The sequence below is a fragment of the Nymphaea colorata genome, chromosome 2, assembly GCF_008831285.2.
Source record: "Nymphaea colorata isolate Beijing-Zhang1983 chromosome 2, ASM883128v2, whole genome shotgun sequence".
Taxonomy (NCBI): Eukaryota; Viridiplantae; Streptophyta; class Magnoliopsida; order Nymphaeales; family Nymphaeaceae; genus Nymphaea; species Nymphaea colorata.
In genome coordinates, this window is record NC_045139.1 from 21,805,879 (window position 1) to 21,829,274 (window position 23,396).

The 23,396-nt window shown below is 39.7% G+C and overlaps 1 protein-coding gene across 2 annotated transcripts; it reads left to right on the plus strand.

Annotated features, from left to right (window-relative positions):
- Window positions 1-1,488: 1,488 nt before the first annotated feature.
- Window positions 1,489-23,181, plus strand: LOC116248482 (uncharacterized). Of its 2 annotated transcripts, none has more exons than XM_031621288.2 (8): window positions 1,489-1,924; window positions 5,734-5,825; window positions 8,078-8,228; window positions 21,673-21,800; window positions 22,037-22,159; window positions 22,243-22,428; window positions 22,562-22,768; window positions 22,853-23,181. In XM_031621288.2, the coding sequence occupies exons 1-8, from the start codon at window positions 1,585-1,587 to the stop codon at window positions 22,862-22,864; spliced, it is 1,239 nt and encodes a 412-aa protein (XP_031477148.1). In that variant the 5' UTR covers window positions 1,489-1,584; the 3' UTR covers window positions 22,865-23,181. The 2 variants fall into 2 exon arrangements, with proteins under 2 accessions (XP_031477148.1, XP_031477147.1); XM_031621287.2 differs by having other exon boundaries at window positions 1,494-1,924; window positions 22,001-22,159.
- Window positions 23,182-23,396: the final 215 nt, after the last annotated feature.

Sequence of the window (23,396 nt, forward strand, 5' to 3'; positions counted from 1 at the left end):
GGTGTCCATGAACACTTCACGTTATATCTACTAGAATATTTCTCTCTATTTCATGTGCATCAATATGATTCTCACAAGCAAAATCATAATGTTTCTGCATGCGCACATCTAGTGAAACATTTTCTTCACATGCATAATAGTCACTACTGCCCCTATTCATACATGCGGATATCAATTAGAACACATTCCTCTTCTCCATGAGCATCGCCAAAATTGCTGTCATATTCGACATCACTTTCAATAACAACTGCTTGGTTTACACGTTTTTCAACCATCGTCTTTTATGTGTTGGCATAAGAATTTGTCTTCCAATTACCAGTAGTACTATCATGACCAATCAATATTATATTGCTCCACTTAAACTATCAATCATAACAACATCCTTGATTTTCCACTCTTCAAATGTGTTCCCTACATTATTGAATCAAAATAAAATAAAATTACATGTGCCAGATTGTAGAGCAATACAAGAACTTTTTTTCATGCATAAATTCAATACATATGTACCTAACCATTTTGTTTATAGGAAGAGTGTAGATTGCTGAATATGAAAGCCCAGGAGGATGGATATTTAGTCACTTTTGTTCCATAACAGTTGGATGTTTCCTTCATTCGGATGAGTTGGATGAAAGGAGTTATATGTTTGATAAACAACTCTCAAAATAAAAAAGGGAATAAAATTTGCTAAATAAATGGGGTAAGTGCGAGGGCAAACATTTTGTTATGAAAATTTGATAAGAGCATTTTTGGAATGCCTGCTTCACATTTGGTGTTTCAACACCCAAGTTCAAGGGCACTTGTGGAATGCCCCTTTTACACCAAGTTGAGTACTCGATGGGTTATTGGGTAACCAGTTTGTCATCGGCTGAACCTAGGCTATACTTGCAGTCCATAAGTGAACCCAACCTATTTTTATGCCGGGTCAACCTGCTCCAGACCGGGCATTGGGGCCCAACCTGACCCAATTCCCATTCCCTTCTTTGTTGGCACTCTCTCCTTCCATGTTACCTCCCTTCTTTCTCATCCTTTGAGCCTGTTTCGTGTTTCACTGACATTGGACTGGCCACCGATGTGCAAGGTGGGCCCCGATTATATATATATATATATATATATATATATATCAAGGTTTCTTGTTTTTTTTATACCCCAACGTCCTCGGAGCTGTAACCTGTTTTCTTTTTCTTTTTTTTTTGCTGACAAGGTCGGGCTCCTAACGACTGTGCCATTCTGGGCCGGGCTGCAAAGGTTGGCTGGGTCAAAAATTTAGGGCTTCGTTGGGCTCAGGCCGGCCCATGCGTTGCGCAACATTCGTCACTAAGCGTGGGCAACGGGCTTGCGTACTCGATGAGTACTCGGTACTCAATTCGATCGGGTTCAAGTCCGAAACCAAAAAGGCCGATCTGATAATATGTCGTGTCGGTCTTCGGTATTAGGTAATCGGACTCGAACTCGGTTTCAAGCGTCGAGCGACCCGTGCCCGACTATTGTCGGGCTCGGCCCGGCCGGATGCCCAGCGTGACCGGAACTCAATGGGATTTATGGAAGGGCTTTCGATGTCAGCCGGCCGGATGAATTACCTGTCAAATGAACAACAAAGGGTCAGGCAGGCGGCATATTCGACTGCTGAGCAATAGAGTGGTGGTAGGGGCGGTGGGCGGGGGTTGGGTGCCAGGCATGGATCTCCTCCCCCGCGCACGGCTGTGGTTCCCCTTGACCCTGTTTCTATTGTTTCTGGCGCTGTCGTGGGTGGGTGATACAGCCAGTAATAAGTCATCTTCAGTGGGGGGGATGTTTTGGGCAACGGCCAAGGATGAGTTGTCACAGGTGGAGAGGTCGGACGCCGAGGAACCTGCGGCGGTGGAACCGGATGAGATGGAAGAAGGAGGATTCTCCTCCGTTGAGAGCATGCTCCAATGGGCCATCGGTGAGTCGTCCGTCGCCCTTCCTTCACGATCTTCTTGTTGCGGGTTTAACGTCCTCTCCTTTTCGTTACTTTCATTTTCTTCTCAACTTGATCATGAAGTTGTTTCTGTATATTGTTCGAAGCCGACTAGGCAATCATCCGATACATTCGCAAAAGCAGCATGACATTAAAAATGTTGAGTGAACTTGACTTCTTACCACACGAAAGAAATTTCTTCAAAACCCAATCCACCCACCCCAAACTCTGGGATATTATGTGCCTATTCGGAGAAAAAAATGGTTGGGGTCAGTGTTACAACTCATTTCTGTTCTGGGCTTATATCACTACGGGGAAATTATGTCTCTGCTATCTTTAACCTTATTTGTTGCAATTTAGACGTTGCTTTTTCTCTTCGACGTAGAACCCTTTGTTCTTACATTGTAGTCATGGTTATGTTCGCCAACCGGCTAGTGATCTCTGCGAGGCACAAGTAGGAGAATTTGCTTAGAACAACCTTTGAAAATTAACACCTGTAATTGCTGAGGTAGAAAGGACGGACCAAATTTAGGATTTGTATGTGGGGATCTTTTTATAAAGTAACGTGAACAACCTGTCCATTCAGCAGCGAGTCATGTTCAGGGACTTGGAGCTCAACTTGCAAGGGTGCGTGTCCTTTAAGAGGTTGTTTGACTGAGGTTGCTGGAATGCTACTGGAGTCTGAACGTTCTATTTCTTGCGATATACAAACGACCCTCCAAATGAAAGATGTTCCATGTTACACATCTAGTTTGGATCTGTGTTCGTGTGGAGCGTCAAGGCACAATCCAATTTATACTGGGTCTATCTGTTCTGCTTTTCCATGCATTTGGGTAGAATTCGAAATTCATAATGCTGTGGCCGGCATCAATCAATTGGGCATGGACCCCACCCATTTATGGAACTCCAGGATTGAAGGACCATAATATCACGTATAATTTTACAAGGGGCAGGAACCATTTTGTTAACATGCTAAAAAGCAACAAGAACTTTCTATTTTGGGACAATATACTGAAACTGAAGTACGAAGGGTTGGCCAACTCATGTCAAATCAAGGGAAAGGGTGAAGTGACAAAACCAGATCAAATTGTTTGTGAACTGGGAGAAAATGTAGTTGACGCATAAGCAGTGGCTGACAAACCAGGAGTATAAACAAGGTTTTGTGCTCATCCATCTGCTAAGAAATAGGCTAGGTGTATGCATCTTCCTGGGAAGCAGTGTTTGCTGCAATCAAACAAGCTCTAAATAAAGATTGTGGCTTGCAGTAGGTAGTGGCTTGAGAACAATCCTATATTTATGACATTGAGATGTGTTGATGATCATATATATTCATTCTGGCTTGGCTGCAAACTGACATCTGTTTTCAATTACATCATTATTCATTATGGTTGATAGAAAAGCCATCTTAAATGTTCAGATATCTGGTCCAACACATGCAGATTGCATGTTCCCTAAAGGGGTGACGGTAACATTTTGAATATAAATACGTCTTTGAGAGAAGTCCCATTTCTAAGAGTTTGAAGTATGTCAATGGATGTATATGCCTTTTCAATAGTATGTGCCTATGTGGTATTTTGGTCTGACCTTCCTTTGGAGACAAAAACTGAAGCTGACTACGAGAGGATTAGGACCTGTCTTCTATTCCACATGCTTTGGGTTACTTTTGGTCTTGGTTATTGGCTTCTTGCAACCTTGATAAGGCACCTTATGAGAATAAGACCTAGAAAACGGGAAGTCCAAGTGCAGACAATTAATAAGCCACTAAAGTAGCATTACATGCTCACACCCATTGGTTGATTGATCTTACAGTGGTGAAAACTACTCAAAATAATGCTGATGTTATGCAATTCGATATAAGTTCCCTGGATGATGATTTGAGTGAAACTGTAATTCATTATGAGATCTAGGAGTAACAGGAGCCTGCTCGAGATTTTAAAAAATGAATAAACTGAAACTTTTATAGTTAATGTTAAAAATAAAACAATTGTACAAGCAATTGATTCCTTGCTAAATAGAAAACCCAAAAAGTGGCAAGAAATAGGCCAATTACTTTTTAGGTGGCAATCTATGTTATTAACTAGCTACTAGTCATTCTGACGAGTCAACCAGTCATTCTATCAACTGACTAGTTCTTGACATGAAATTGCAAAGGCACAGTTTAGGTCATCTAGTCACCAAGTTGGTTTGAGTGCCTACCATTGGCTATCCTAGTTGGTCAGTCTGACTAGTAGACTAGTCATTCTGGTTGGTTGTTAGTTGACTATTTCTTGGCCTAAAAATTGCTAAGGCATGGTTTAGGTCAGCTAGTCACTGATTTGGTCTGACTGCCTAGCATTTAGTAACATTAGTTATATACATGTGTGTGTGTGTGTATGTGTATTTTAACTTTATTTTCTGTTGTTGTTTAGCAAGGCTTGTAATGTTCGTGTGTACGGCTTTATCATATGTTTATGTATACACACAAGCAGAAACATATACACTCACCAAAAAAGAAGCAGAAACAAAGAAACACGCACTGACATACATATATACATTCGCCAAAAAGTGAGAAAATCCCTATTCCACTCCCTTTGTTGTGCTAGTTATTTTATATGTAAGTTCTTAGCTTTTAAGCAGTGTTAGGTCTTAGATTTCAATTGACCATCGCATTTGTCTGGTGCAGTGGATGAACTATGAGGTTACATAAACATAATGATATGTCTTTTTATTCTTTTGACACTTCAAATTTTGTGATCTTGTATTTTAGTCAACCGATTTGCACCGATTAGTCTTGGCTAGTCATTTAGGGCCTTGACCAACCTGTGTTAGATGTTCGGCTCAAGCAGCTATCAGAGACACTTGTATGCAGAACTAATGAGTAGGGGGCCTAGGGAGGTTCTTCTTACAGGTTTTGACTACATCCCATAAGAATTATTAACTGAAAAAAATCATACTTATTAAGTTCTGGATAATGTAAATTTATCTATACAATGTTAAAACTTAGACTGAAGTTGAAGCTTCATCAGTTAATGTCGTTGCATGGTAACATGTCGTGCTTTCAGTACGAAAAATCACAATAATCTATGAAAGCAGATCATTATGTTTATACTTTGTATTACAGAAAGATCACTTTTTCAATTGGGCTGTATTACTAACAGAACCATCAGTTGCTCTCTTAAACGTTGTTTTTCATATTATTTTCTAATGCATTTTTTGAGTACTTTGCACATTTTTTAATGGTTTCTTTTCATCTCTAAAGTCTGACCATATTTTCTTTAAAAATGATCAGAATGCCATTATGACCAACCCTCTTGATCTTCGGTGCAATTGAGGAAGCCTCTTGTTCCATCTTTGACAAGTATGCAGTTTTTTCTTAACGTCTGAAAGAAAATTAGTTGTCATGACTGGAGGAATGAAACTCATGGTAGAACCGTAGAAGTAGAAAAGCTTTAGCACATGGTTGGCACAACTTTCACCAATGAAGCATTGAAAGTGCTTTGACAACTTTAACACATTTACAAAAAAATATTATCAACCCCAACAGTTTTATCTAATTTTGAAGTAGTGAAGGAATCCAATTTTACACAAAAATCCTTTGAAAAATGGAAAAATAAAGTTTGAAATATTCATTGTCATGATGGAGTATCTACGTACTTAATTTTCCTGAGTTTTGAACTTTCTTAGGATGATATGTTCTTGATCTGTATGTTTTTCATTTTAATTTGCTTGGTAAATGCTTGTATATGCTGTACACTGCGAAATGATTGTCCAATCAAACAGCAATCAAATGACTGTGAAAAGATTTTGTGAACCAGGGCATTCTGATCCAGCTAAGCTAAGGGAGGCAGCCCAGGATGTGAAGCATTTGCCTTCTAGTGAAATAAAGAAGCGGCAGGCTGAACTACAGGTTCAATTTAATTGATCCTTCTTTTCCTTTTTTTTTTTTAAGAAACTATCTAGAGATTCTTTATCATTAACATAAGCGTGTATGTTACCCAAATATTGCACAATTCCCTATTCACAAATAAAACCATTGCCTACTTTTTTGGTAATAACAGCATGACACCTTTATGTGTGTAAGCAGAGTTTTGAATGTTTCAATGTTCTTCCATCTCACTTTCCAATCTTCAAATCTGAGATGTCACTTGAAAAGGGAGGGTGACCATGACTACGATTCTTGCATGCTGGCTGTAGACTTGTAATTGTAGTTGGTCCCTCTCTCTGTCATATCAAAGACGACCTGCATGAGTCTTTTCATGGTTGCCCACCAACACCACTCCCTCACCCCACACACACACACAGACCACCCACCACCAAAAAAAAAAAAAGAAACACAGCTGTCACAATTTATTTCTTGCATTTTGGTAACATGCCATCGTTGTTTATCTGCAGTCTTTTACTTGTTGCTCCTGGCCTTGCCTTCAAATTTTGAGATGATCCTGTCTTTTTTTTTTTTTACTTGATCAATTGTCTAGTGGTGATCAACTTGCCTTTCATCTTTATTGTCTTATCTCCCAGATTTGCCTTCTGCCTGTTTGATTATAAGTCCTTTATTTGATTTATATCCATTTCTTCAGAAAGCTGCTGGCCAGTTTGTGGTTGTTCCTCACAGTCACATTGGTGTTTAACTAATCTTGTTACAAAAGTGACAAATGAACCATTGTAACTTGGCCATATTTTTATACAGTTTGCCAGTTGGGCTTCAGATCGACATATATTTTCTCAAGGAAACCGTCCAAGTCTCATTATTGTGGTTTGGGATGTTCCTTTACCATAAGTGCGAGATTTTGCTCATTTAAAATATGCTATTCCTTTTAGTCTCTTTACTTCTAGGTTTGGAATCCTATACTTCACACATCCAAAATGTTGCTTTTGGACTTTGACCTGTTGTAGAAAAATCAAGGTGCATAAGTACTAAGCCTAAGGATTTGCTCATTCATGAAACATTTCTTTACTGTGTGTGTGATGTGACAAGAACTCTCGAGCTGGATGTGTTTTTCCTACGCTTCAGATTTCTTGTTACACTATAGAATATAGTGCCCTATTCAGGTTCTTTTTGACTTTGTGTCAATTTATTCTTGTGATAGTGAAATTGTAGTTGGTCCTCTCATTTTGTTGAGCGAGTACTATAGTTCAATCTCATTTACTGCTAGGGTATGTAGAAATAGCTCTCGTACACACAAAAATCAAATTCAAATTCTGAACTTGATGAATAACATTGAAGAGTGAAGCTCTCATATCCGTCACACACAACATAAACAAGAATGACTTTATTAAGGTCAAATGCTTAGAGAAGCATAGCCATGAACGGGGAGAACCCCTAAATGTATACAGCTTGAAAGCTTTCTGAGCTAGCCGTTGGGCCAGTTCCAAATGGTTAATCATGCTGCTATTGGAGCTAGCTCAGTCCTGGTCAAAGGCTATAAATGATCAGCAACTGAGTTAGACATACATAAAAATAGAAAAATTACAGAAAAGACCAAAAAAATTGAAAGGTTATATTTGAACCTATGTATGGAATATGTTTGCAAACATGCGCAAGCGCACACACACATGTGTATATGTTTCCGTAGGATTTCTAGCAGGGTGAAGCAGATCTCTTTACTGTTAAAGATCCCCCTTTCTCTTGCTTATCGTATCGTGTTTGCCATGTTCTTGGTGTTCCTGTGGTTCTATGTCTGTGTCTCAGTCTTCTATTTGTATGTGTGTGTCTGTTTTTGGTGTATATGCAAGCATGAGGTGTGTCCTCTCTGAAGCAGAGTATCAAAATTTGTATTATTTTCAAGTACATCCAGTGGGTTGAATACAGAGACAAGTCAAACTTTTTAGGGAAATTCTATGGACTTAGTTTAAGCAGCAGTTCTGCATTTGTCACTCAATGTGGTGCGTCAGAGCTGCAAGCAGAGTTGACTTATAGATTCTGTAATATTTTTGTATTGGTGTACTTCCTTTCATTGTACTACTTCATTGTACTTACAGTGATGTGTTCTATAATATGTTTGTATCGGATGTATTTCTTATTATTGTACTTCGGTGATGTTCATTATATGTTTTTCTCAATTTTTTTTCTTGTAAAGTACCTCATTTCTTACAGTGATAGTTCAACTGAAAACAGCTTTCTGATTTCATTATGTTGATTTACTTTGTGGTTGATTCTAGGATTTGATGGAAAAACTGAAGATGCCATCAGATGCAGACTTAATGAAAGTGGCTATAGCAGACCTCAATAACTCTTCTCTTTCATTTGATGAAAGATATCGTGCCCTAAATGAGCTTCTTATCCTTGTTGAACCAATCGACAATGCAAATGGTATGATTGGTGCTATGAAAGATTTTATTTCTAGAGCTGATTTCAGTTCTGTAGTTGTTTTATCCTTCACTTTTATCTTCCAGATGGAATAATATTCTAATAGGCACTATATTCCATATAATAGTTTATTACTTTTCTTATGCAATGAAAGTAGATGTGGAACATGCAGTTTGTCCATTCACTGGAGTTTACTTGAGATTGTTGTTGTGCTTCAAATTCCTTAAACTTCTGTTATGAAATATTTTTATGGGTAGGAGTGACTTTCCTGAGAATTCTTTGTTTTCATTTGTCTCATCTCATTTACATCAATTTTGGTCTATGTTGCTAAAAACATGTCTAGGCAACCTGCCATAGAGAAACACTTAGGTTGTTGTCTAAGGCACCTAGGCTCACCTAGACACTCAACAGCCTAGTTTTTTCCTCTTTGACAAATGACAACCTGGTTCTTTTCTCTTTATATTTTCTTCTTTCTGTCTAAGACAAATTCTTTTGATCAAAGGTTGAAGTGTTTGAACAAGCTGGGAGATAGAAGCTTGCTTTCCTCCTATAGACACTTTAATTGCACCAATGACACCAATGACAATTCTTCTTTATTTTCCATTCTTGTAACTTTTTTTTTCTTTTTGTTTCTTCTTCAATTTGGGACACTTAGGTCTATTATGTCCTGGTTGTTTGTGATGATAACATACAACATTCTTGTGGAACTCCTCATTGTTTGCTTGTTGAAGTGAGGTTGTCTATAAGGTATAACATTGTGCATGTTAGATCTTGAATGTCTAAATTTGTTATTGGTAAAAGAAAGAGAAGACAAGAAGCAATAAGGGAGTTATCTAACTGGAAGATGGCAACCACAATGCTTTAGGCATGCCCCAATCTCATTAATAGTAAAACATGTTAATGATGGACAAAAGAGTGTAACAAACTAAGTCACATGGGTACTTCAGTAAGGTCTACGTACCTGTGTCGCCGTACCCATACCCAAAATGGGTACTTTGACACTGGGGTACCTATAGATCCAAACTGTTTAATTTTACATTGATTTAATTTTTTTCACCTTACTTTTTATTCTATTCTTTGGATGTGAAAATTCGATTGATGTTTATATTTGACTAAGGGGCTGCTTGGTTGTCCATACGTCTAAAGTTTTTCATAGGTTTCTTAAACACTGCTGCAAGAGCCGTTGATATATATTTTCTATGTTATTTATTTGTTTATGTTGATGGATATTCTTTATTTTGATACATATTTTTTAAGTATTTCTTATTGTTTATATATATGTATGGCCGTACCCCCACACCCAAGTTTTTTTGAAAATGGTCAGTACCCGCACCAGCACCGTACCCGTACCTATGTGACATAGGTAACAAGACATAAAATCACAAAGTTGGTGTACAATATAAAATTCATGTTAAAATAAATGTCTAGATTAGGCCTGATCCAAATCCATATACAAAATAATAGAATACATATTTTCACCCTCCCTAAGTTGTACATGATTTTGAACCACGAGCAACTTGTTTTTTAGCATCCAAATTTGTCCTTAGTAAGACGCTTGGTGAATAGATTGGCAACCTGTCTTTTGTTCCAGCAAATTTAGGGTCTATCTCCTTTTCTTCAACCTTGTGCCTTAAAAGATGTTGATTAATTTCAATATGCTTGGTTGGCCTACTATGGTGAATGAGGTTGAACAACGTATTTATAGAGCTTTGGTTATCACAAAATAAAAGAGAGCAGGTGATTCCCTAACCCACCTCGGTCAACAAATGTCGAACCCAAGTGATTGTAAACTTTACTCACTAGAGTCAAGAAAAATATTCTCTCATTGATGAACAAAACACTGCGCTTCAAGAGCTTTCAAAAGAGAAAGAAAAGATACAATAAATGAATAAATAGAGGAGAACAAGAGCCCTTGGTGTAACACCCCAGAAGTTTATTCCTGTATCGAAGATTGTGAGGGAACTTCAAGGGCATATAAAAGGAGGCCATGAATGAGATGATTGTCCTGGTTCCTAGCCTTTTTCAGGTTGGAGCCGAAACTGCTAGGGGGGCGGGTTGGGATCCGCCGAACCAGGGGCCCGAGCCCAGGAGTGGGTCGGGTTGTTACAGTGGTATCAGAGCCAGTTCAACACTCGGACCTGGGGTCCCACACGCGCGGACGCGTGTGCCTTAAGGGGGGTGGATTGTAACACCCTAGAAGTTTAGTCCCGTATCGAAGATTGTGAGGGATCTTCAAGGGCATATAAAGGGAGGCCATGAATGAGATGATTGTCCTGGTTCCTAGCCTTTTTCAGGTTGGAGCCGAAACTGCTAGGGGGGCAGGTTGGGATCCGCCGAACCAGGGGCCCGAGCCCAGGAGTGGGTCGGGTTGGAGTCTCCAATGGCCAGAAATCTAGCCGTTGGAGAGTCCAACGGCTGAATAAAGTTAGCCATATCTTTGGCTGAAAAATAAAATGAAAATACAGAAATAAAAATGTAGAAGGAAAATAATAAAAGAAGTGAATCTAACCTATTACAAGATAAATCTATTCTATCAAGTTAATTGAAGAAAAACATAGTCTTCTAACACCCCTCCTCAAACTTGCGGTGATATCACTGAAAGTTTGCTAAGAAGAAATTAGAATCTTGCAGCTCCAAGTCCTTTGGTGAAGAAATCAGCAAGTTGAAACTTTGAAGGCACGTATGGAAGTTTAATATGTTTCTTAAGAAATTCTTCTCTCTCAAAATGACAATATATCTCGATATGCTTAGTTCTTTCATGAAATGTATGATGGTTTTTAGTTATGTAAACAACACCCTTGTTGTCACAACATAGCTTGACTGATTCTTCAATGACTATTCCCATGTCCTTAATAAGATTTTTCAACCAGGTGATCTCTATAGTAGTGGCAGCCATGGCTCAATACTTTGCCTCCGTGGATGATAGAGATCTTTTGCTGCTTCTTCCATCTCCACGAGATCAAGGAATCCCCTAGCCCTAGAAACACACAAAAGCTAGTAGTTGAGTATGTATCATTGGGATATCCTCCCCAATCAGCATTTGTATATGCAATTAAGTTAAATGTAGACGAAGCAGGAAGAAAGACTCCCTTGTTGATTGTATTCTTGATGTATTTGACTATTCTCATGACTGCACCCATGTGAATTGTGGTAAGTGCATGTTGGAACTAACTAGCAACATGCATAACATGAGATATGTCAGGATGCGTGCTCCTACACATTGTCGATATGATGTGGGATTGTCTATCAATTCCCCATCATCTCCTCATCTTCACTCCAAGTGCCTCAGGATTCTCTACTATCTTCTCATTTGTCAAACTTGATCTTTCAACAATATCTGTAGCAAACTTTATCTAAGACTGCAAATATCCTTTCCTTGAAAAGTATATTTCAATGCCAAGAAAGTATGTCAAAAAAACTCAAATCAGTCATGTCAAAATTTTTTTGCAAGTTTGTTTAATTAAACTTACCTCTTCATCATCACTACTTGTGATTATCTTATCATCAACATAAAGAAGAAATATAACAATACCTTTGGTTGTACTTTTGACAAAAAAGTGAAGTGTCAAAAGTAGCGAGATTTAAAATTGCTTTCTATCATAGCTTTACTAAATCTGTCATACCAAGCTTTAGGGGGTTGTTTCAGCCCATAAAGAGCTTTCTTAAATCTGAGAACCATACCAATTGATTCTTCATAATCTTCTGGAGGAATCATGTAGACTTCTTCCTCAAGATCTTCAATTAGAAAAACATTTTTAACGTCCATTTGAAAAGTAGACCAATTTTTAACAGCAACTATATGTTTGAGGGTTGTAACAGAAGTCATACGAGTTACTGGAGCAAAGGTTTCTTCATAATCTATGCCATATTCCTGAGAATATTCCTTAGCAACCAATCTAGTCTTGTAATGCTCAAGTGATCCATCACTCATAGTTTTGATTTTGAATACCCATTTGCACCCTCTGGCTTTTTTCCCTTGGGGCAAGGATCCTATTTCCAAGGTTCTACATTTGTTCAATGCTTCTAGTTCAACATCCATTGCCTTTCTACTGTTAGGATCTTCAAAAGCATCCTCATAGAAAGTTGGTTTAGAATATCAGCGTATAGCAATGTCACATAGGTACTTGTAACATAAATTAGGTTATATTAATGACAAGAAGGAAGGGCCATGGTTGCTGCGCTCTTTTCTTTTCTCTCTCTCTATTGCACGTGCAGTCACCTCCTCCTCTTCTCCTCTTGCATCTACAAAAGATTTCGTCCAATGGTTTGGCGTTATATCTCAAAATCTTACAATCATGATACGTACGTGCATTCACATAAACAGTCATTATAGTCCCTTACATATTCCACAATATAGAGGGATGACTGAATAGTCACAATCAACGCACTTATTAGTCATATTCAATTTATGCACATTCACATTCATTTCAAGAAACATTTGATTCAGTGAACTAACAGTTCCTGTGGGTGCTGTAGAAATAATAGACGCACAAGAACCGAAGATCGAACATAGATGTAACGTGGAAAACCCTCAACTAGAGGGAAAAAACCACGGGTGAGGAGGTCTGGTGCCCACTAGCCGCCAGACTCTCTCTCTCTTAGAAACTTCATTAACTTGCAAGATTAGGGTTTACAATGGTATAAGTATGCCCAAACCAGGACACAATGGATCGGGTCCAGACCTGGACCCATACACCAAGATCCGTCAACACTCCCCCTCAAGTTGGGCATACATATCAAACATGCCCAACTTGGATACATTTCTCTCAAATGGAGTTACATGTAAAGCTCTAGTTAGAATATCAGCAGTTTGGTCTTCAGACTTTATGTATGGTAATGTTAACTCCCTGGCATCAATTCTTTCTCTGATGAAGTGCGGTCAATCTCAACATGCTTTGTTCGATCATGAAGCACTGGATTGTTAGCCAAGTTAATCGCAGACTTGTTATCACAATACATCCTCATAGGCCCTTCAATCTTTATCCCAATATCAGTCAACAAGATCTTTAGCCACAACGACTCTGATACTCCAGTAGCAACTGCCTTATATTCAGCCTATGTACTTGAGCGGGAACAGACATCTTGTCTCTTGCTTCTCCAAATAACTAGATTTCCCCCCAAGTAAACACAGTATCCTGAAGTAGATCTTCTGGTGTCAAACACAGCCTGCCCAGTCTGCGTCAGAATACCCTTCAATTTCTATAGACCTTTGTTTCACATATAGAAGTCCCTTGCCAGGATTCTTCTTCAAGTAACACAGGATTCTATCTACAGCCTTCAAGTGCGCATCCGTAGGTGCATGCATAAACTGGCTCATCACATTTACAACAAAAGTGATATCCGGTCTAGTCAGAGTGAGGTATATCAATCTACCAACTTGACGTTGATATTTCCCTTTAGCTTCTTCACACAAAAGTTCTTCATCCTTGCTACCGAGTTTATGCCTAGCATCCAGAGGAGTAGAAACTGGTTTGCGTCCCAGTTTTCCTGTCTCCTTTAGTAAATCCAAGGTATATTTCCTTTGATTAAGCATAAGAGTTGTACCTGATCTGGCAATTTCAATACCAAGGAAATACTTCAGCTTGCCAAGGTCCTTGAGATCAAATTCAGCCGATAGTAAACCCTTTAATCTTGCTATCTCTTCTTCATCATCACCTGTAACAATCATATCATCAAAATAAACCAACAGTTGAGTAACTTTACCCTCTATCCTCTTTACAAATAGGGTATGATCTCCATTTCCTTGTTTGTAACCATGCTTCTTCATAACAAGTCTGAGACGTTCAAACCATGCCCGGGGAGACTGTTTGAGCCCATACAAAGCCTTCTTCAATTTACAGCATTTTTCAGGTTTCTCAAAACCCGAGGGCATACACATATATACTTCCTCTTCGAGATCTCCGTTGAGAAAGACATTTTTAACATCGAGTTGGCACATCTCCCAACCCTTCAGCACCACCGAAGAAATAATAACTCTAACAGTCTTCATCTTCGCAATTGGGGCAAACGTCTCTAAGTAGTCGATCCCATATTTCTAACTGAATCCCTTAGCCACCAGACGTGCTTTGTATCTCTCAATGTTCACATCTGGTTTGTAGTTAATGGTGTAAACCCACTTTGACCCAACCAAATGAACTGCTTCAGGAATCTCTACCACCTCCCATGTTTGATTTCTGTCTAAGGCCTCCATCTCTTCTTGCATAGCATGAGTCCACTTGGGTCACTCTGAGCCTCTGTAACATTCCTGGGAATCATAGCCACAGACAAGGAGGATACAAAACATTTGTAGTCAGTGCTCAATCTAGAGTAAGATACAAAGTTACCAATAGGGTGTTGGGTACATGACCTGACACCCTTTCTCAAGACAATGGGAAGATCTTCCTTTTCATTTTCTGTTTGACTTTCTCTCTCAACAGGTTGCTTCTGAGCATGACTTGGGTCATCCAAGGAAGAAGTAGGATTGGGATTCAGAGTGGACTTCTCACCATCAATCATCTTGTTAGTACAAACTCTTCTCCTAAAATACACCTGCCCAAACAGACGATTGCATTCTTTTTCTGTTTCCATAGGACACTCTCCCTCTTTTCCCTGTTCACGTACCTCAATAGACGTCCCATCTTCTTCTTTTCCAAGCACCTCGACAGATGGATTCTCTTCGCGCCTGTAATCCAGAAAATTTGTAAACTGAATTTCCTGACTTGGAGAATACTCTTCCTTAGACATTGAATTCTCACCAAAATAAGAGACATGTTCTAAGAATGTGACATCCTTGGTAATGTGAACTCGACCAGTGGTGGGTTCTAGACATTTATGCCCCTTTTGAGTAGGAGAATACCCAAGAAATATTCTCTTAATTGATTTGGGGTCAAGTTTTTCACATTTGGGCTGTGATTATGAATGAAACACACATCCAATGACTCGAGGAGGGAGGTGAAAAGGTTGGCTACTCCCTGGAAGCATGGAGTAGGGTGTACGACGATTTAGCTCTCGACTAGGCATGCGATTAATCAAATAAGCACTAGTAATGACCGCATCTCCCCAATAATATTTTGGAAGATTCCTTTGGAACAATAAAGCTCTGGTGACATTTAGTAACTGACGGTTTTTTCTCTCAGCAACTCCATTTTGAGGGGGTGTATAATTACATGATGTCTCATGAACAATCCCCCTCTTTCGAAGGAATTCCTCGACAGTGAGACACATATACTCACGAGCATTATCAGACTGGAATGTCTTGACAGACTCACCATACTTTTTTTCCACTAGGAGGATGAAGGTTTCTATAATATGAGGTACTTCGCTACGGTCTTTCAACAGATAAACAAAAGTACACCTTGAATAGTCATCTATGAAAGTCATAAAGTACTGAAAACCATCACGAGAATGAATGCCTGAAGGCCCCCACACATCAGAATGAATCAAGGAGAAAGCTTTATTAGCACGACTATTTGAAATTGGATACGAAACTCTAACATGCTTCGCAAACTGACACACATCACAAGATAATATGGAAATGTTTAAACTGGAACATAATTCAGGAAACAATTGTTTCAAAATCCCAAAAGGGAGATGACCAAGTTGTTCATGCCAATACAAAAATAACTGACGACACTCTTCCTTCTTCTCTGTCCTGCTGACTGCTGACATAAGGGCTGTGGCAACACGTATATGTAGCCGATATAAACCATCAGACACCAAACCAATTCCAATCTTCTTCCCTGTCACCAAGTCCTGCAAAACACAACGGTTTTCAGAAAATATAAGTTCACAATTCAGTTCCTTGGTAATCTTGCTAACAGATAAAAGATTTAATGGAAGATGGGGAACATGCAGGGCACCATGCACTAAAAAATTGCTCAACAAAGAAAGACTCCCTTTCCCTGCCACAGAGGTAAAGGAGCCATCGACAAGGGATACACGTTCCTTTCCCGAGGATAGCTTGTAGTCATGAAAGAGTTTGGGGTTGCCAGTCATGTGATGAGTGGCACCGCTATCGACAATCCACTCTTCCATGCAAGAAGTACCTTGTTCCCCTGAAACAGCCAGTGCCTGATTGACCTTCATCTCATCTGACGTGTTTGCCTGACCAACATCAATCTGGCTCAAATATGCTCGCAGCTCACGAACTGTTCTGCAGAAATAGAAACTTTACCATTACTAGGATTCGTTGCATTCTATGTCACACGGATACGGCAGCCTGGGCCACGTACCGGCGTCGACATGCCGACACGCGGATCCCGACACTTGGACACGGCCGGATACCTTTTGGATCGGGTCTGGGTCAAACCCGATCCGAACCACTTTCATAACCTGTTTTAACTTTAGTCTTTAACCCTCGACACTCGTTTTACGCTCGACGCTCGACCCTCAACTCCTTGCGGTGACAGCAGAGTAGGCAATGGCGGATTACGGCGACGGCAACAAGCTCCGGCGATCGACGGCGGCAGACAGGTAAGTGTTTTTTCTTTCTTTTAGAAGTTAGGTTTTCAACTTTTGCTGATTTGGGGATTTGGGGATTTTGCCAATTTGTTCCATCTATTTCATTCCTTTTCTTTCTTATTTTGTTCTTCCGTTTCAGAGTTCTTCCTTTTATCTTTGTGTTTTCTTTGCCGTAACGAACTGCCGTTTCAGAGTTCATGCCCTCGGTGCCATCGTTTTTTCTCCTTAACTTATTATTTTGTTTATTGGATATGTCCTTCTATATTTGAAGAGTTGAATCCATTAAACATGTTATTGAAGTCACAATCTGAAGTCTCTTTGTGTATTTGACTGGTTCTAGCTTTCTTGATGCACAATCTGAAGTCTCTTCTTTTGTTGTTGAATCTCGTTTTTACATTAAACTGCATTTCTTTTTGTCTTTCTAATTTCCTGCCTTATGATTAACTGAATATGTATTTCTTTTCCTGAACTGGAAGTCTGGAATTCTTTGATATGATTAACTGAATATGTATTTCTTCTCCTGAACTGGAAGTCTGGAATTCTTTGATCTGCCTTATGAGATTGGTAATGAAAAAACAATGTTTTGTTTGAGACTTTTTTTCGTATGATTTATGAGATTGTAAGAGTGAATTATTAATTGCATTTTTTTTATTATCATTTTTAATTTTTTTGAATATAATATTTGCCGTATCCGCGTATCCTAAAATTTTTGAAAATTTCCGTGTCCCCGTACCCTTAGGATACCCGTACCCGTATCCGTGTGACATAGGTTGCATTCGAAACAGGTTTCTTCCCACCAGAAGACCTCCCCCTACTATTCTTCTTCTCTGGATGCAAGTCCCAACAAAAGTCCATAGTATTACCAAGTTTTTTGCAGTGTGTACATTTACGGGAAGAACAGGTAGTTCCCACAGAGGCACGGCTAACAAAGGCAGACCGTTCATTGTGAGACATGGGATCCCCCTTTCTCCCACTTATGACCAGCCTCCTTTGCTCTTTAGCTTCAACACGGGAATAAACATCTTCAATACTGAATGATTCGTCAGAGTTAAGAATCTGACTCCTTATATTCTCGAATTCATTGTTCAGTCCAGCTAAGAAAAGGAATAGCTATTCTCCCACTCTTTGGCCATATATTGCATCTGGTCTTGAGGACAACTCCATGTAACATCAGAATGGTAGTCAAGATCTTCCCACTTAGATTTTAATGCTGCGTAGAAATCTGCGACCGAGAGATCCCCTTGTCGCATAGCATACACGTCATTCATTAGTTGATACACACGAACTTTTCTTTTCTTTTGACCATACATCTGTTTCAAAATAATCCACATATCCCTCGCAGTCTTCTTACGAAGAATGAGGGGTTGAATATCCGAAGACACTGAATTAACAATCCAAGTTTTTACCTGGTTGTCCTCAAGAAACCATGTATCCCAAGCCATACTATCCACAACAGGTTCGACCTTTCTCCCATTCACATAGGCAATTCGTTCGCGACCAGCGATCCCCATAGTAATTGCAGCGGACCATCGTAGATAATTCTCCTTGGTAAGCCGAATGATGGTAACTTGAATCGGTACATTATCAGTTCTCACGGTCCCAACATCAGGCTGATCGGTATTGACTGTGGAGGAGGAAGACGAGTCCGGCCATGATCACCAACTACAAACGGCTGACCAACAGAGGTACACAGCAGCGGCAACCCCTGAGGACGGCACACCTGAGAGTCACCGATAGCAAGGATCAGGTCGGGCGACGCAGAGGGCAACGACAGAGAGGCAGCGATCACATCGGGCAGTAGATGATGCAGAGACGCTTGGATCTGGTCGGACGGCGCTGGAGTCTTGTCGGGCGACGCTGGAGCAGAACAACGACACAAATAGGGCACGGGCAGCAGAGGGCAGCGGCGGAGGAGCAGAGGGCAGCGGCAGACACGGGCGACGCAGAGGGCCTCAGGCGATGCAGCTGGGCGGCGGCGGCAGCAGCAGCAATAGCAGTGGCGGCAGCAACAGCAAGTGGTTTAGGGTTGAAACTTGAAACTTCACAACCCTAAAAAAAATTTTACAAGCTAGTTGGCTCTGATACCATGTAGAAATAATAGACGCACAAGAACCGAAGATCGAACACAGATGTAACGTGGAAAACCCTCAACTAGAGGGAAAAAATCATGGGTGAGGAGGCCTGGTGCCCACTAGCCGCTAGACTCTCTCTCTCTTAGAAACTTCATTAACTTGCAAGATTAGGGTTTACAATGGTATAAGTATGCCCAAACTAGGACACAATGGATCGGGTCCAGACCCGGACCCATACACCAAGATCCGTCAACAAGTGCAAAACACAGGCGTGTGCACACCACGGGCGACCTACAGTTGAGAGATAATCCTCGTGGTTGCCCGAAAGGGCCGAAACAATATGGATTCGTACACGCTGCAGCGGTAGAGCAATCCACCAAGGATGTGTGAACTCTAAGGAGAGTTACTCAACATTCCCTAAGACACTCAGGTTGGAAAGGTGGGAGCCCAACGCTCTAAGCACATCACACCATGATATCCTGGGGCCTTGCACCACCTGCGCTCTGAGTAGACAAGACCAGTGGTGAGGGCGAGATGTATTCCAAACTTGTTGTCATAACCCACTAGCCTCCAATCAATTATTCTTTCTTAAATTATCATTATGAAAACACATTCACAATGCGATTGGCTAGCCCACAAGGTTGATTCACTTCACGAGTGCAACCAGACCCTAAACCGCCGTCATAAGAATGTCACACATTCAATCAATACCCTTGACTAGCCAAACCACACTCTATAGTTACCTCAACCCGTTAAGCTCATTTATTCAAATCACTGCCCAACGGCATACAAAAATTTCATGACGATCACAACAATCAAATCATAACAGTCACTTCATATAAAAACTTAGTCGAATCTACAGAGAGTAATCTCGATACGTGATTGACTCGTAGTTATCCTAAACAAATATCATGTTAGGATGCTCATTAATGCACAATCAAGGTCGATGAGGTACTCGACTCGATACCTTACCTAATTCGTCCTAAGCTGTTATAATTCTTAGCATGCATGGGTCATTGCGTAGCATTTTAAAAACAGTTAAGTGGAAGCTGAGTGGAAGCTGTGTCTTCCAGCGGTGCTAACCTTTTATGAGTGTCTGCCTCTTTGGTAAGTGTTTGAGAAGTGAGGAAGCTATGTTTAGCATGTGAGGGTTTGAGGAGTGACGAGTGATAACTTGTGTCAATGGTGAGGGCTGTTGGAAACCCACAAAAGCATTCCATCTAATGCTTCAACCATTAGATAACCTGTGTTTTTCGGTATTTATTGGAGTGCCAGTTTCCATTTTCTAATATGCATTTCTCGCTTATCTAGTTATTTTTTTTATGTTTTTATATTAGTTTCTCATTTATTTTATTTTTACTTAATTTTAACAATTTTTTATTTTTTAAAAAATCATCGAGATCTTTCCGATATTTTTTTCGAAAAAAACAGCATTGTCAAAAAATACCTGAGAGAAACCTCTCCGATAAAAACCCGAGAATGATATTTGTGACAATGAATTAAGCAAACAAGCCTAGGATAGTCAACTTGAGCCAAATTCTCAATCTCCCATTTCAATAAAGAAAAATTTAGGGGAAGAGTGCACAAACCTTTCAGGGTGAAGTAAGGTGACTTTGGCCTCAGATTGTGTACCAAAGAAATTTGATATCTGCCCAACATGAAGCTCCAAGAGTGCAGTGGAAAAAGGCAATTGTACAGCAGTCTTCATTGTATCCACAGAGTGAGAAAATAACAACAAGAATCAGTTCTCCAATCTAGGATACCATTTGATTATTGACAGTAATGTCAAGGAAATCAAGGAAATTCTTGACAATCACGTCGAGAGAGATATGAAACAAGAAGGCTGAATGAAACAGAATATATTTCACAATAAAAATGCTTCAAAGGAAGATTGAACTATGAAGGCAAGCTGCATTCTTAAATACGAAAATTTATAGCTGTTGGAGGGTCCAATGGCTAGAAAGCTAGCTGTTGAGACTGCCAACAGCTAGAAGCTGCAAAAATTTGGCAGCAAGAAAATGAAGTACTTATAAGAAAACAAATATATATACATACATAATTTTATATATATATAGATTAAACAGGAACAGATGAATCTTAACAATTGCATGTGCTGGACTGGACTCCAAAATTGAGTTTCAAATTTGGCTCTATTGCCAACAGTAATGACCTACCTCAGAATTGATCCAAGTGCAAGGTAATAAAACGTAATAAGATAATTGACTTAGATGTAGTGAATTCCAATCTCCCTTTTAGCTGGCTTCAAGTCGCATCAAACTGGACCAGAATGACTTGACAAGTATATAGACCCTGCGGGATTCCAGAAAAATCTTCAATACAGGGCTGTTCTCAAATCCTTTCACATACATCGGGTATTACAGGCCTCGGCTACTTAGGCTTTAAGTTGAACTCACTGTCTAGGCTGTGCCTAATGCTTCTAACATAAGTTTAGATCCTGGAGAATCACAATTTTGCTGCTGGCAGCCTTCACTATGAAATCATACTTTGAAGTTCCAGATGGTAGTGACTAGACAGACGTTCCATTTGTTTTTCGTGATATATTGAATAATGAAAAGCTTTTCTGCAGGTACATAATATTGGCATGCATATTTAATAATACCATTGCTTATGTTTTTCCAATTCTCTGACCTAGAAACGAGTTGTTTCTTGCTTGCCATCAGGCATGATGTGGGTCATGGAACATTTTCTTGCCTCCCTTCTCTACTTAAGTTCCTTGCAATAGCACGGTGATTTTTATTGGTTCATAAACTTCTGTTCTACACATTATGTACACATACCAAATCAAGAATACTAATCGATCACTTTCTTTCTTTCTTTTCTTTTTTTTGGGTTAAAACAGTTGGGGTGGCCCATGTGTTATTCCATTTTTAAGTTTAATTTCCATGTTGGTACTTAATAGTTGGTGCTCTTCTTAGATTTGTACAAGCTTGGAGGCCTTGATGCTGTTATTAAAGGGCTAAACAGTTCAGAATCAGAAATTCGTACAATGTCTGCTTGGGTTCTTGGGGAAGCCAGTCAAAACAATCCACTTGTTCAAAAGCAGGTTTATGTTTTTTTTTTTTTTGCTTTTTCTCTCTTTTTTTCATTTTTCTTTTAAAATTTTTTGGTTCTCTAAGTTGATTCCCCTCGTTTGGCGGACTGAATTCCCAATTTGATTCTCTTGCTGCTTGTCCTTTGTAATGAGATAATTTCTGCTATCACATGTTCCTGTATCAATATAGGACTTGACTTAATATTTCACAGATTCTCAATCTTGGGGCCCTACAAAAACTAATGAAGTTGGTTGCATCTAGTCCAGTGGAGGAGGCTGTCAAGGCATTATATGCAGTTTCAGCTCTGATCCGGAACAATGTAGAAGGGCAGCAAATTTTTTATGCTGCAGATGGAGAATTGATGCTTCGGGTATGTATATTGAGGTTAGAGAGTTTGTACTTTGTAGGAGCTTCAAACGCTTTGCTTCTTAGTACATACTTTTTCTTTCTTAGGACATAATGAGCAATTCGAGCTGTGATATCAGACTTCGTAAGAAATCAGCTGTTTTAGCTGCTGATCTTGCAGTATCTCTGTCAGCGAATACACATGCTCCTGTTACCGCCTTTCTGCATGGTAGTCTCTTCCTGAAAACAGTGGTGGATCTTACAGCAGAATATGACCTTGATCTTCAAGAGAAGGTCCCTTTTCCCTCTAATTTGATCTCATTGATCTCTACACGTGCCACAGATAGTTTTGTTCACTAAATCTTACAGGAATAATAACCTCATTGCTTATTGCTTGTGCCATTGGAATTTTCTCATTTTCATTCAGGCTTTGATAGCTATAAGAAGTCTACTTCAACTTGGAACGACTGAAGCAAAGATTTTCAAGGATTTCTGTGAATTAGGCAAGGCACTTGAAAACATGAGAAGAAAGTTTGAAGAGTTGATGCTAGAGGAGGACCAAAAAGAATTTGTGCAGGAGCTGGAGATTCTCCGGCAAGAAGTAGAGCATGTCTTCCTTAAGAAGCTAGAAAAGGTGCTTGGTTTTCTTCCCTCATTAATACCTTGGTAGATCATTCTGAAAACTAGTGAAATTGAATTACTTTTGCTGGCTATACAGGTGCCAGAATAGGTGAGTGACCTGTGTCTCAGCCTTTTTTGGTTTCTCACGTGGAACGAAGTGCCAGCACCCAGAGTGGCAAGCGTTTGTTTCCTTGCTGCATAGGTTTTGGAGTTTTGTATAAAGAGAAGTGGCAGAGCTGGAGTTTCTGCCACTGTCAGTGGTGCTGGAAATTAAGGAGCACGAAGTTAGTTTCTCTTCCACTCTTACAGGTTGGATAGTCTGATCCCGAGTTTGTACAATCCATTTGTAGTTTCCCTCCCAACTTAGAGATACCCTAACGATAAGATGTTATGAGCAGTTGCATATAAGGACTTCATTTCTTGGCATCCGTGCTTGTGCGTTTGTATTTGCGTTTTTACATATTGGGTCCCCTATTTTCTTGAACGGTTAAGTCTGCCAGAAGCATGAGGTGGGAGTGAAGTTTACTCCGTTTAAAATATGACTGTTGCTTGGATACTGTAGTAGTGTAGTGTCGGTTGATAAGTAGAATCTCAAGTGTAGAAGTGTAGTGTCGGTTGATCAGTAGAATCTCAAGTTAAGG